The 14,084-nt window shown below is 45.7% G+C and overlaps 1 protein-coding gene across 1 annotated transcript in view; it reads left to right on the top strand.

Annotated features, from left to right (window-relative positions):
* Positions 1-11,515, top strand: part of LOC127576491 (uncharacterized) — a 605,240-nt gene extending 593,725 nt beyond the window's left edge. The window contains exons 15-20 of the mRNA XM_052026972.1: positions 686-988; positions 1,076-1,393; positions 6,636-6,938; positions 7,027-7,344; positions 10,597-10,739; positions 11,220-11,515. Of these exons, the coding sequence (XP_051882932.1) occupies positions 686-988; positions 1,076-1,393; positions 6,636-6,938; positions 7,027-7,344; positions 10,597-10,739; positions 11,220-11,231 (1,397 nt within the window). The 3' untranslated portion in view covers positions 11,232-11,515. The remainder of the gene's footprint in view (positions 1-685; positions 989-1,075; positions 1,394-6,635; positions 6,939-7,026; positions 7,345-10,596; positions 10,740-11,219) is intronic.
* The last annotated feature ends 2,569 nt before the right edge of the window (positions 11,516-14,084 follow it).

Genomic DNA, 14,084 nt, shown 5'->3' with positions numbered 1-14,084 from the left:
GCACAGATGGGATTTATCACTGAGGTTTAGTGAGTCAGTTCCAGTGCTTGTGACCAAAGTTACAGAGAACGCACAGTCACCGGTCACACAAGTCCTGTTTTCTGAGGGATCAGAGCTGCAGGATTATAGTATTCTCCGAATATTGTTGATTTGTTGACGAAACTTACTGAGAAGGGGAGAGGCATGGTCATTAGATAGTCAGCACTGGAATTTTCAAACTGGGATGAATCCCAGGCTCAGTCCAAACAGAGATGAGAGGCCTCAATGATTCAGCAGGTCCAATGTAACAAATGGATCTGCAGTCCCACACTGGAACTGAACCAAGGAGAATTCAGGAAATGTTTTCTTTTGTCAGAAACTGCACCTCGGATTGCATTTCACAGCTTTGAGATCACATTTTATTGACACTGCAGCAGCTAAATGTCGCACTGCCTTGCAATTATCTTGCAGTCCCTGCTGTGACCCAACTGATTCTCGAGGAAATGAGTTCCTTGATATTTGATTTTGTTTTCTCAGTCAAAGGTTGTAAGCAGAGAGGAACAACCCACCCTTTAAACAACCCTGATTTCATTCCAATGTACAGTTTTGTACAGAGTGAGATTCAGTGCAAGCCTACGCTGAAGCTATGAAGCCCTCTGACACAAGAGCTTGTCCGCTTTGTAAGTTTTCTATTTCTCACCTGCAGAATTGTCTGTCTTTATCCAAAATCCCTGCACTGAAGAAATTTGGATCAACAAGACGGCTACTCTGGTGTGCATGGTTGTGGGTGCTGATCTGAGCCAGGTCCAAATCTACTGGCAGGTGAGCGAGAGGGAGAAAATTAAAGGAAATGTGACTAAAAAACTGGAAGAGGAAGGGACCCGAGACACAGTGGTCAGCCAACTCCAGACCAGTGTGGAGGAGTGGTCCAGTGGGATGGAGTACACGTGCTCTGCCCAACAAACTTCTTCATCCTCAGCAGTGTCAGCGCGGACAAAAAGTACCAAAGGTGGGCAAGAGACAAGCGATTAAATGGCCAACTTTAGTTACCTGAGTAAAACTGTAATCACTTCCATTGTTTGCTCGTCTATTCCAGTGGAGACAATAAGTCCCAAGGTCAGACTGCTGCCTCCACCACACGAAGGGACCAAGAGTAGGAACACGGCCACCCTCGAGTGTGTGGTCTCTGGATTCTACCCGGACCTCATAAACGTCACCTGGGAGAAAGACGGCTCCCTGATATCCTCCAACACCAGTGCTACACCGACTGCTCTGGAGCAGGCAGGGACTTTCAGTGCCAGCCACTTCCTAACTGTGAGTACAGAGGAGTGGAAGAAAGGCTCAGTCTTCAGCTGTACAGTGTCTCATCCCCCCTCCAACACCAGTGTCAGCCGGGAGGTGAAAAGCATTCAAGGTACGGTGCTGGGATTCACTCCAATGTCGACATTCTCTGCCCCTGCCACAAATGAGGGCCAAGCAATTTCTAAACTGAAAGAGAGAAGTGGTATTGCTATGGTTGTGTGAGTGTATTGATAATCCAGAGGCTTAGACTAGGAAACAATTATATTGCCTTTGGTGCGTTCTCATCTACAGGTTCTTCCAAAGCACTAACACAAGGTCTGTCTGTCCATTGTTAAAGGCCCTCAGGGCCTCTGTGCACCACCTCAGATAGATGTGTGAGAGTGCAGCACTCCCTCAGTACAAGCACCAGGAACTGTGACTTCACTCTGTTCCCAAGCCTCTGGAGAATGTCTTGAACACACGACCTGATGTGACAGTGCAGGATTTTGATATCATATTACAAAGTAAAAACAGGAAATAAGTTGTTGTTGTCAATGAAAGTGACAATGAAACTGTGAAAATCACATAAAACCTAACTGGTTCACTCATGTCCTTTTGTGAAGCACACCCACCTTCCTACCCTGTTTACCCTTATCCTTCAGCCCCACACCAAACTCTTCACTGCCCTCTGATGGACCTGACGATTCATTCAGTGGAGCAGAGCAAGAAATGCCGGCCTTGGCAGTGAGGGAACGATGAAATCATGACAGCAGGATTAATGTTTGGACACTCGCATCTCAGAAACTTGAAGCAAGTCTGCCTGTCAGCAGAACTGGAGTAACAGGATGATGACCACCTTATGTCAGTCGCTTCTCAGTGATTTAGAGGAGTTCAGGGTCACCTGGGAGATGGGCGGAAGTGAAAGAGAGGATGGGTGAAGACTCAGGGGCACAGAAGGAACAGGGATAAAGACATCTTCAGATGACTAATGGTCCTGGGGCAGATTTGGAGAGTGGAGTTGAGTACTTGTGTTTGTACAGTTGTTTGCCAACACTGGAGAAGAGGTCCATCAGGAACTCCCAGGATAAGTGAGGATGGAGTTCAGTACAAGCCTGTGAGCAATGGGGTGATTCTAAACAATCTGGAAGCAAGTTGTCCAAAACTGTAACATTGCCCTCTTGTTTTGGACCCACAATAATCAGTCCAGGTTATGGTTAGTTAATCAGGATAATACTCTTGAGAAAGGGAATGTATCTCCAGAACGTCACCATTACTGTGTGCAGAGCACAGAAGCTGTTGCATGGTTCACAATCTGAACAGGGTTGTGATTGTAACATTCTGCAGAACTAATACACCATTTGTGCTCAAGTGACTGCAGCCGTGACACCAGTTCTGATCCAACTTAAGGTGCTTCATGTTTTTCATTGAAGGTCAAACACAAGCAGCTTTATTGTTGGGTCAGAGATGAGATGTCATTTCTGGACGGGTGATTCACTCCAGACTTTCCACCCAACATCTCTCCTTGTCGTTTGTCACACTGAATGTCTGGAGGGCTATATTAGCCAGCCTTCACATTGGTGGAGATTTCTGAGTTCCATTCGAGCAGGTATTAGAACATGTCCCTAATGTATCTGCCCCCACAACCTCTGCAGGCAGTGCCTTCCATGCACCCACCACTCTCTCTGTAAAAATCTTACCCCCAACATCCCCCTAACACCTTCCTCCAATCACCTTAAAATTATGTCCCCTCACGTTAGCCATTGTTGCACTGGGAAAAAGTGTCTGACTGTCCCCTCGATCTGTGCATCTTATGATTGTGGAACGTGACTGGAGATCACACATGAAACTTGTGCCATCCCAATGAGAGGTTAAATGGGTGTAAATGTCCGTGTAACCAATCAAAGTTCAATGAAGAAAATACGAAAAGGTATCGGTTGTGAGTGTTCCACAATGCTAGTGTGTTTTGGGAGACAGTGAATGGGTACCTTGCAACGTGAGGTGTGGTAGGTGATGCAGACTCACAGAGTAATAGTGGACTTTGGATCTATGGTGGCCAACACCTTCCACCAGTGGGTGTCCCCACACCGTGCCTGGATCTGCCGCAGATGAATGGACAGAGATTGTTTGCAATCATTCATCAACAACTCCATTCTCACTGTGTCAGGGTGACAGAAGGTGAACAATTTGGACCATGGTCTTTCCTAGTCCACCTGTCAGAATGTGCTTTAATCAACCCCCACTTAGCACATTGGAAATGGCCACATCTTGTGTGTTTAGCTGGTTTCGAAATAGGCAGAATGACAGGAGACAGACAGAAGAGAGGATGGACATAGAACACTACAGCACAGTACAGGCCCTTCGGCCCACTATGTTGTGCCGACATTTTATCCTGCTCCAAGATCTATCTAACCCTTCCCCCCTACATAGCCCCCTATTTTTCTATCACTCATGTGCCTATCTAAGAGTCTCTTCAATGTCCCTAATGCATCTGCCGGGTGGGTGGGTACTGAACCGAGTAGGATGTGATGATGAGCAGTATCTTGCAACCATCTTTGATGGTTCTGTAACTATTCACTGACTTTTGTAATGACAGAGCATGAAATACAAAGCCACTCCTCTGAGTTTCCAGCAACTGAAAAGCAGGTGCCATTGTAAGAAGTGTGGCAGGAAGGTTTAAAGTGTCAGGGTGGCAATAGATGAAGTGAACGAGACAACTGCAGCAAAGTGAGATCATTGACAGGGGCAGGCCCGAGGGGCCAGGAGGTCTCCTCCAGCTCCCGTTGTGTTCTTGTATTCTCCTGATCTTTAGGGTTTCTGTGATCTCATCGCTTGAAGATCCAATAAACACAACGTAGAGATTGGGAGATGCACAGGGAATGAGGGTGAAAATGTCTCGAATCTCAAATCTCCCTGTTCCAGGCAAACCCTCCATGCTTTTGTATGGGATGCATACCAATGTCCCAGTACCTGATTTATCTTAACTGGCACTCGCGGATGGGGCTGCGCATTAGTGTAACTATTAGGAAGATAAGAGTGAGGTGAAGTGATTGGTCTTGAATGTAATTGGGGATCCAGTTTTATTACAACCTGTTTCGTTGATCTAAGTTCAGCCCACAGCATCCACTGGCTTCCAAACCTAACACAACAGGAAGGAACAACTAACCCCTTCAGACTCCTCACTATTCCTTGCCCATTTATTTCTGAACACTGTTGGTTCAGTGTGACTCAGATCCCAGACGCACAGCTTGACCAGATCCCTCTTCTGGTCTGACTCCTGTTTACAACAACAGGAATCCCCTTTTTCTCGTCCAGAGTGTGTGGGGCAGGAGGTAGTGAAGGTGGAAGGGGGAGCTGGGTGACTGCCATCAAAGGAGTTGGGGAACCCTTCCATAAAGTTGGATCTGAGGCAGATGGGTGAGACAGGACACGGGGATCACACCGGTGTCCTGTCTACTCCGGTACATTTAGATGAAACAGCTGCGGAGCACAATCTGTATCTTCCATTTTCCTGCCTCCCAATTAACAATAGAAATTCAGTATTCCCATCCTGGGGAGGTGTTTGGTTAAATTCCACCCAAAGCTTAACACAACCAAGCATTGCTTCTGGAATAGTATCAGCATTCTTCAACAGTAAGGGAAATTGTCCCAACCCTGTGAGTCTTTCTGATACCAACTGCTTCTCACCAAGGCCAGCTGGACACTGAGACTGTGTCACTACTGCAGCACAGGGCTGAACACTTGGCAATCTTTAACATCAGGGCACTGCTGGTTGAACCCAAATTCACAAATCATTGTCCAAACTCTGACCAAACTTTACCAGGTTATGACTACAGAATGGTGCAGTGCGCCATTTGTCTCATATGTTTTAAATAAAACTGGCCACAAACTTGTTCAGACTTCAGTGGGAACACTGTAGGTTTATTGAAGAAAGGGACCAGTCAGACAGGCCTTCTACACTGAACATCAGCGCAACCTGTAACCAAAGCAGTTCACTCCTGATATCATTGTAGGTTAGAGTCATAATACAGTGACAGGCACCGTCTTCACACACGTCTTGGAGAGCGAGATCAGTCGACATGGACTGGAGTGAATGTGGGTGTGTTGATGGTGCACAGAAGATGCAGTCAGCTGATGGGTACTGAAGTGACGATGGTGCTTCAGAAGACAAGTGACAGTGCAGAACGTGTAATAATCGATCAAACCTTCTTCCTCATCCAATGATTCAGGAATGAAATTGGGGAAAATAACTGTCTGCATAAATAATCCCCGACTTTGAGAAGAAGAAGACATCTGATACTATTCTACTTCAAGTTGATTGCATTGTTATTGCAAGTTACCCTTCCTTGCCTGCTGGTCATCAATAAGTTCCTTACAGCTTGTTCATTTCAAATACTAAAACACACCAAATTCTTCACTGGAACATTAACAGACAAAGCTGTCACCAAGTCAGAGGACAGGTGCCCAGAAACTTGATCAAAGATATTTAATCATTCACAGCATTTGGACCTCAGTGGGAAAGCCACCATTTCGTGCCCATCCTGAACTGTACTTGAGGTGAGTGCTTGCTGGGCTATTTGTGAGAGCAGTCACAAGTGGGTGTGAAGTCACAGAAAGGGCAGTCCAGGAATCGATGAGAATTTTCCTTCTCTCAAGGACATTTGTGAACCAGTTGGTTTCAACAATGTAGCAAGTAGTCTTGTTATCAGTGTTATCGACACTAGATTTATTGCAGAATTGGTTTCACTGCATTTGAATCCTCAGCTGCCTTTTTAGGATTTCAACCACATGTGCTTGTTTCAGGGAGCAGTTTGAAGGAGGACAGAGGGGATTTACCACCGAGGTTTAGTGAGTGACTTCCAGTGCTCGTGACCAAAGTTACAGAGAAGGTGAGAGGCGAGGTCATGAGAGATTTGAAATCCTGCATCAGAATTTTCAAAACTGGAGGAATCTCAGGCTCAGCCCAAATAGAGATGAGAGGACTCATGAACTGAGCAGACCCAATGTCACAAATGGATCTACATTCCCGCACAGGCACCGAGACAAGAAGAATTCAGGAAATGTTTTCTTTGCTCAGAAACTGCATGTCTCATTGCATTTCACAGCTCTGAGATTGCATGTTATTAACACTGCAGCACCCATCTCGCAGTCCCTGCTGTGTCCCAACTAATTCTCGAGGAAATGAGTTCCTTGATGTTTGATGTTGTTTTCTCAGTCAAAGGTTGTAATCAGAGATGAACAACACACACTTTAAACGACCCTGATTTCATTCCAATCTATAATTTTCTACATATTGATCTTCAGTACAAGTCTGTGCTGAGGTTGTGAAGCCAGCTGACTCCAGAGCTTCTCCATTTTATTCTATTTCTCATCTGCAGAATTGTCTGTCTTTATCCAAAATCCCTCCACTGAAGAGATTTGGATCAACAAGACCGCTGCTCTGGTGTGCATGGTTGTGGGTGCTGATCCGAGCCAGGTCCAAATCTACTGGCAGGTGAGCGAGAGGGAGAAAATTAAAGGAAATGTGACCAAAAAACTGAGAGAGGAAGGGACCCGAGACACAGTGATCAGCCAACTCCAGACCAGTGTGGAGGAGTGGTCCAGTGGGGTGGAGTACATGTGCTCTGCCCAACAATCTGCTTCATCCTCAGCAGTGTCAGCGCGGACAAAAAGTACCAAAGGTGGGCGAGAGACCAGCGATTAAATGGCCAACTTTAGTTGCCTGAGTAAAACTGTTTTACATTTCCATTGTTTGCTCGTCTATTCCAGTGGGGACAAAAAGTCCCAAGGTCAGACTGCTGCCTCCACCACACGAAGGGACCAAGAGTAGGAACACGGCCACCCTCGAGTGTGTGGTCTCTGGATTCTACCCGGACTTCATAAACGTCACCTGGGAGAAAGACGGCTCCCTGATCTCCTCCAACACCAGTGCTACACCGACTGCTCTGGAGCAGGCAGGGACTTTCAGTGCCAGCCACTTCCTAACTGTGAGTACAGAGCAGTGGAAGAAAGGCTCAGTCTTCAGCTGTACAGTGTCTCATCCCCCCTCCAACACCAGTGTCAGCCGGGAGGTGAAAAGCATTCAAGGTACAGTGCTGGGATTCACTCCAATGTTGACATCCTCTACCGCTGCCATAAACGCGGACCAAGCAAGTTCTAAACTGAAAGAGAGAAGTGGTATTGCTATGGTTGTGTGAGTGTACTGATAAGCCAGAGGCTAGGAAACAATTATATTTCCTTTGGTGCGTTCACATCTTCAGGTTCTTCCAAAGCACTAACACAAGGTCTGTCCGTCCATTGTTAAAGGCCCTCAGGGCCTCTGTGTAGCATCTCAGATAGATGTGTGAGAGTGCAGCACTCCCTCAGTTCGAGCACCAGGAACTGTAACTTCACTCTGTTCCCAAGCCTCCGGAGAATGTCTTGAACACACGACCTGATGTGACAGTGCAGGATTTTGATATCATATTACAAAGTAAACACAGGAAATAAGTTGTTGTTGTCGATGAAAGTGACAATGAAACTGTGAAAATCACATAAAACCTAACTGGTGCACCGATTTTTTTTGTGTTGGACACCCACCTTCCTAGCCTGTTTACCCTTATCACTGTCCATTCACTGTTCGGGCATCTGTGCAGCATGTCAGATACACAGCATGTCTGAGGGTGCAGCATTCCCTCAGTATGAGCACCAGGAATATTGGCCTTGACTCCAAATTGTTCTTGTCAGAAGAGGTAAGCATGGAATTGTAAAAATCACGTAAAACCTAACTGCTTCACTGATGTCCTTTTGTGAAGGACACCCACCTTCCTACCCTGTTTACCCTTATCCTTCAGTCCCACACCAATCTCTTCACTGCCCTCTGATGGACCTGGTGATTCATTCAGTGGAGCAGAGCAAGAAATGCCGGCCTTGTCAGTGAGGGAACGATGAATCAATGTTTGGACACCAGCATCTCAGAAACTTGAAGCAAGTCTGGCTGTCAGCAGAACTGAAGGAACTGGATGACGACCACCTTATGTGAGCAGCTTCTCAGTGATTTAGAGGAGTTCAGGGTCATCTGGGAGATAGATGGAAGTGAAGGAGAGGATGGGTGAAGACCCAGGGGCACAGAAGGAACAGGGATAAAGACATCTTCAGATGATCAATGGTCCTAATACGGATTTGGAGATTGGGGTTGACTACTTGTGTTTGTACATTTGTTTGCCAACACAGGAGAAGAGATCCATCAGGAAGTCCCATGGATAAGTGAGAATGGAGCTTGGTACAAGCCTGTGCGCAATGGAGTGATGTGTAACCATCTGGTGGCAAGTTGTCCAATACGGTTACGTTCCCCTTTTGTATTGGACCCACGGTATGAAGTCCAGGTTATGGTTAGTTAATCAGTTATTGCTCCTGAGGAAAGGGAATGTATCTCCAGAATGTCACCGTTAACCTGTGCAGAGTACAGAATCTGTTACATGGTTCACAATCTGAACAGGGTTGTGACTGTAACATTCTGCAGAACTCCTAATGCACTGTTTGTACTCAGGTGACTGCAGCAGTGACACCAGTTCTGATCCAATTTGCAGTGTTTCATGTTTTTCACTGAAGAACATACACAAGCAGCTTTATTGTTGGGTTGGAGTTTAGATGTCATTTCCCAATGGGCGACTGACTCCACACTTGCCTCCTAACGTCTCTCTATGTCGTTTGTCACACTGGGTGTCTGGAGGAGTATATTTGCCAGCATTTAATTGCCCATCCCCAGTTGCTCTTGAGAAGGTGGTGGTGAGCGGCCCTCTTGAACCACTGCAGTCCTCGATGTGTGGGTATCCTTCTGGCTTTCTCATGATTTATTACAACTGAATGGCTTGCTGGGCCATTTCAGAGTGAACCACACAGCTGTAGGTCTGGAGTCACGTGCAGGCCTGACCAGATAAGGATGGTGGATTTCTTCCCCTTTTGGATATTTGTGAGTCAGATGGGTCTTTACAACAATTGACAATGCTTTTCATGGTCATCATGAGGCTTTTTAATTCAAGAATTTGAATTTGAATTTATCACCATCTGCCATGGTGTGATTTGAACTCAGGTCCCCAGGACTGTGCCCTGGGTATCTAGATTATTAATCCAGTGATAATACCACTGTGCCATCCTTTCCTCGATGGAGATATCTGAGTTCGATTGGAGCAGGCATTGAGGAATGTAACTGGACACCAGACAGTTGTTGAGTTCCAGCAACCCAGAGAGGTGCACAGTTCTCAGCCAGGGAGAGAACCAGTGCTAAAGCAGAGGTGCAGAGTACACCTGTGATGCCACCTCAAATGTCATCTCTTTCTCTCTCCACAATTGTTCTCAGACCTGCTGAACACTTTTGGCAATTTCTTTTATATTTCCAAAAGAGAAAAGCCTTCATTTTCAGGTGCGGAGAGGTCACTAGTGATATAAAAGTTGCTGAGGTCGGTGTGAGAGCAGAATATTCAAGGTAAACATCAGATGAATAAAAGAGTCTATTCCCAATAGACTCGCTCTCAAGGCTACCCTCTCCACCGGATGAGATGGAGATGTGTTGGGTCACTGGGTTCTCTGCAGCAGAGATTTCCATGGACAAGGTGGCCGACAACAACACTGGCCAACCACCAATTGATGGTTGGCCCTATAACAGCGTGGTTTACCTCACCATGACATCATCCTCACTCAAACAATCAAAATTAAGTCCTTTATCATCAACTGAGAATGAATATATATTCCATGGTCAAATCTATATCAAATATCATTGACCAACATTTTTGAGATCCTGCATTACTGTTCAAACTTGTTTGTGTCGGGTCTGATTCTGTTTGAAATCTGTGTAGGCTCCATGAGAAGTCAAATGTGTGTATGTGTCAGTGTAACCAATCAAAGTTCAATAAAGAAGATGCAGAAAGGTTTCGGCTGTCAGTGTTCCTTGCAGGTATGTTTGGGCAGACAGTAAATGAGTGACTTGCACAAGGGGTCGGAGGTGTTGCCTGGTTGGGAGGGACAGGTGACCTTGGATCGATGGTTTCTGGTCTGTCTTTCACGGTATACATTTATAAATGCTTATGTGCATATGTGTGTGTGTTATAGTTTCCACTGTCCAATGGATAGAACATTCCTGATCAACTTGATTGGTTAATGGTTAAAAAATTCAAAGTTAATGGACAGGGAAAAGTATTTTTATGAACATTGTGAAGGCATTTGGTGACATCATTCAGAAAATGGACAGATACAGAAAGAAAGGGCAATGTGTAGGCAGTTGTCTTCATGTTATTGGGGTTTTGTTGACCTCCATGAAACATCTGCAGGAAACTAACAGTCTCACTTTCTCTATTGTTTCAGAAGTCTGCACAGACTTGACAGGAGAGGAGGGGAAGGAAGAACCGGGAGACTTGGATGGAGTTGACAATGTGCTTGCAGTTGCTGCCTTTGCCATTCTGTTCGTTATCAGTTTCCTCTACAGCACCTTCGTCACCGTCGTCAAGGTAACCAAATGACCAACAACAGGCATATCCCATGAAGCCCACACTTTCACCTTCCATTTCTCACCACATTGCATCCTCGGACTCTGGGATCCCAACTACAGCACAATCGACAGACGATGCAGTCTGGGGCCCTTCACATCCTATGGGACTTTGAACCTTTCCTCTTTACTCCTGTCCTCTGGGCCTTGATACAGCAAAAGGTGACAGAATGTAACTGGGTATCTGGGGCAATAACCCTGGGCTTAAACAAGGAAATTGTATTTTGTGAACAACAGGGTACTCGGGACCTAAAACATGAGCCCAACACCCTGAGGCCCCAACTGGTATTCATTCAGACTGTACTTTAGGGGTGACCGCCAATGAAAGACCACCTGCCCATGGGGGTCCATTTTCTAGAATGCATGTTATTTGGTTTCCCTGTCCTTATAGGTTATAGTCTGTGCTGATACACAATATCTTACTCTCCTGACTATATTTCAGGTTCTGCAGTGACCAGCAGATACACGACCTACGTTCAATCAAGAAATCCCCGTGTGGCTGCTGATGTTTGGAAATGCAATCTCCCTCTCACTCATTCAGCAATCCTAGGCTACTGCACTGCAACTGCTCATTTCAGGAGATAAACCTCCAAATGCACTGGGGATGCTGGAGGGGAAATAGGGGGACAGAGAGAGGTAGGTGGGAGGGAGGGACAGACAGGAGAGGACAATACAGTGGGAAAATGTCAGGGCATTTAAAATGACACTGGAGGGAGGGGGAAATACAAGAGGGGGAGAAGAAGGCAGGGTTAATGTTTGGGAATGGGGAGCAGGGGATGGCAGTGTGGTCAGTGGAGGAGGAGAGGGGAGTGAGGATGGGGGTATTGATATTGTGGAGCATGAAGGTGACCTGGGGAGGGGGGGTGTGGAGGAGGGTGGGCTCGGGGTCTTGCTCTGTCATATTTTGTAAATCGGATGTTGTGGAAGTCATTGCCTGTAGCTTATTTTTCAGTTTTCTGCTGGAGTGTATGTCTTGATTTGAAGTTAGATGAATTAAAAACAAAGAAAAGAAAGAAATGAAATGATTGGAGTTGATAAGACTGAGGGAAGCCATTCAGCCCATCTTAGTTCTCTCACCACTACAGCAACCTCACCTGCCTCAAAACCCAACAAGTTGGTAATGTATCCCAGACACATATCGGAGAGATTTCCAGCCTGTAATGTATGAGTGTAGCCCCACTCTTACTCCTCATGGTCATAAGGGATTCCCACAGTGGGAATACTGGGGTGCTGCATCCCGACAAAGATATCGAGGAAAACATGGAGACTCATTGGAGGAGTTTCTCAGAAGCCTGTTATATATCCCAGAGCCAGATATTGGTGGAATGTTTCACAATGTGTCTCTCAATCCCATATTTAAAATGTATTATCCTGCTCTCCACACTCCACATCCCATAAAGCTGTGGGGAAGGGAACTTCTCCACTGCACTCACAGTCTCACTTCAATGTCTCAGCTGAAAGGCGGCAACTCTGTCCCTCAGTACTACAATGAACAGTCAGCCTGAAGTCTTGAGCTCAGGTCACTTAAGAGGGACTTAACTCAACAGAATCAGTGCCCTGGGAACAGAATTCACTGTGGGGACCAAAGTTAACCTCTTTGGTCTTCGCAATATTTAGATAAAGGAAACTCTATGCATCCTGCAGGGTCCCAAATCAGAGGCAATGGAGGGGTTGATACAAGTGCAGGTGACACAGAGCTGGATGTGGACCATGAACATGTTTTAATGTGATGTCAGCAAGAGAGAACATCATAAGAAAATATGCCAGTGCAGGAAAATACACCCGATACTGGGGTAAGACACACCAGGAGTAGAATACATGGACAGGTACTGGGTTAATGCAAACCAAGAATAGAATAGGATCCAACAGATATTTGGGTGATACATACCAGCACCTGATACGAGCAGAATAAGTCCAAGGGGCAGACATTGTGGGAAGGCACCCAGCACCAGACATTGGAGGAATACACCCCAGGAATGGACATTAGGGAAAACTCTTGAAGGTCCAGACAGTGGGAAATACCCCCAGAACCAGATGTTGTGGTTAATTCTCACTCTCATGCATGAGGGAACACTACAGAGCTCGGGAATACGTGATCGATCTTAGGGAAAGTTCTGATTCCTATGTATGAGAAGCAAGTTATATGAGAAACACAGTTGTTTGGGAGAACCCCAGGATCAGATTCCCACACCCACCTCTGAGGGAATGCCCCAAGTTCAGGCATTTGGGAAAATATACCTGGATCAGATTTGAGATACTGCACCCAAAATTACATAGTGGGGGAGATTCCTAGTGCCCATAACACAGAATGCAGAGCAGAGCAGGTAGTGAGGAACATGGCCCTGGTTCAGATACTGGGGGAATGTATCGTAGGAACCAGTGATGGGTGAATATGACTTGGGACCAGATCTTGGGGAGATTACATATCCCATGTATAAGCAGGCCTGACCAGTAAAATTTTTTGCAGAGTGATTCCCAATGCCATATCTGAGGGAATTCTACCCATATCCAGTCATACAAAGGAAACAACTTGTCAATGGTATTTGCTTGGAAACAAGTCAATACAATATCATGAAATAACAATCAAAAAATAACATATTGTGAATCAGTCATGAAGAATTATAACATTGAATTCAATACAGCTTAGCTCAAACTCACAACCAATCCTGTGGGATCCATCAATAAAAACAATCTAGTGGTGGATCAGTCATAACACAACATGACAGTGGGTGACATTTAGTTATTCATTCATGGGATGTGGATCAGACCAGCATTTCTTTCCCTTCCCCAACTTCTCTTGAAGCAGGTGGATTACTGGGCCATTTCACAGTGCAGTTAAGGATCAGCTACATTACTGTGGGCCTGGACTCATGTACAGGCCAGACCAGGTAAAGTCACCAGATTTCCTTCCTTCTGTCAGTCATGTGTTCAGACACCAATCCATTTCTCAAAACCACAACTACTGACACAGGCCTTTAATTCCACAGACTTTATGAACTGACTTTAAACTCCCCAGCTGCTGTGATTTGAACTCACATATCCAGATCATGAACCCAGCTTCTCAATTCCATCCAGCAACTCAAACTTTGTACCAGTGTATCCCTACTGAATCATCAGGCAGAGAGACCAACAACACAGTCCAGTGTTTATATCCAGCAAAGAATACCCGTCCCACTCACATTGTCTGCCATTCTACAACACCTTCATTCAATCTCCTTCCTTGTGCTCCCTCTTTCTCTCTCCTGCTCCATACATTCAGCTTCCTTCTGATTCCTCTGCCTTCCACTTCATGACACACTTCTCCCTT

Source organism: Pristis pectinata, chromosome 12 (genome assembly GCF_009764475.1).
Source record: "Pristis pectinata isolate sPriPec2 chromosome 12, sPriPec2.1.pri, whole genome shotgun sequence".
Taxonomy (NCBI): Eukaryota; Metazoa; Chordata; class Chondrichthyes; order Rhinopristiformes; family Pristidae; genus Pristis; species Pristis pectinata.
The sequence above is the reverse complement of the archived record's forward strand: the minus strand, read 5'-3'. Positions and strand labels throughout refer to the sequence as shown.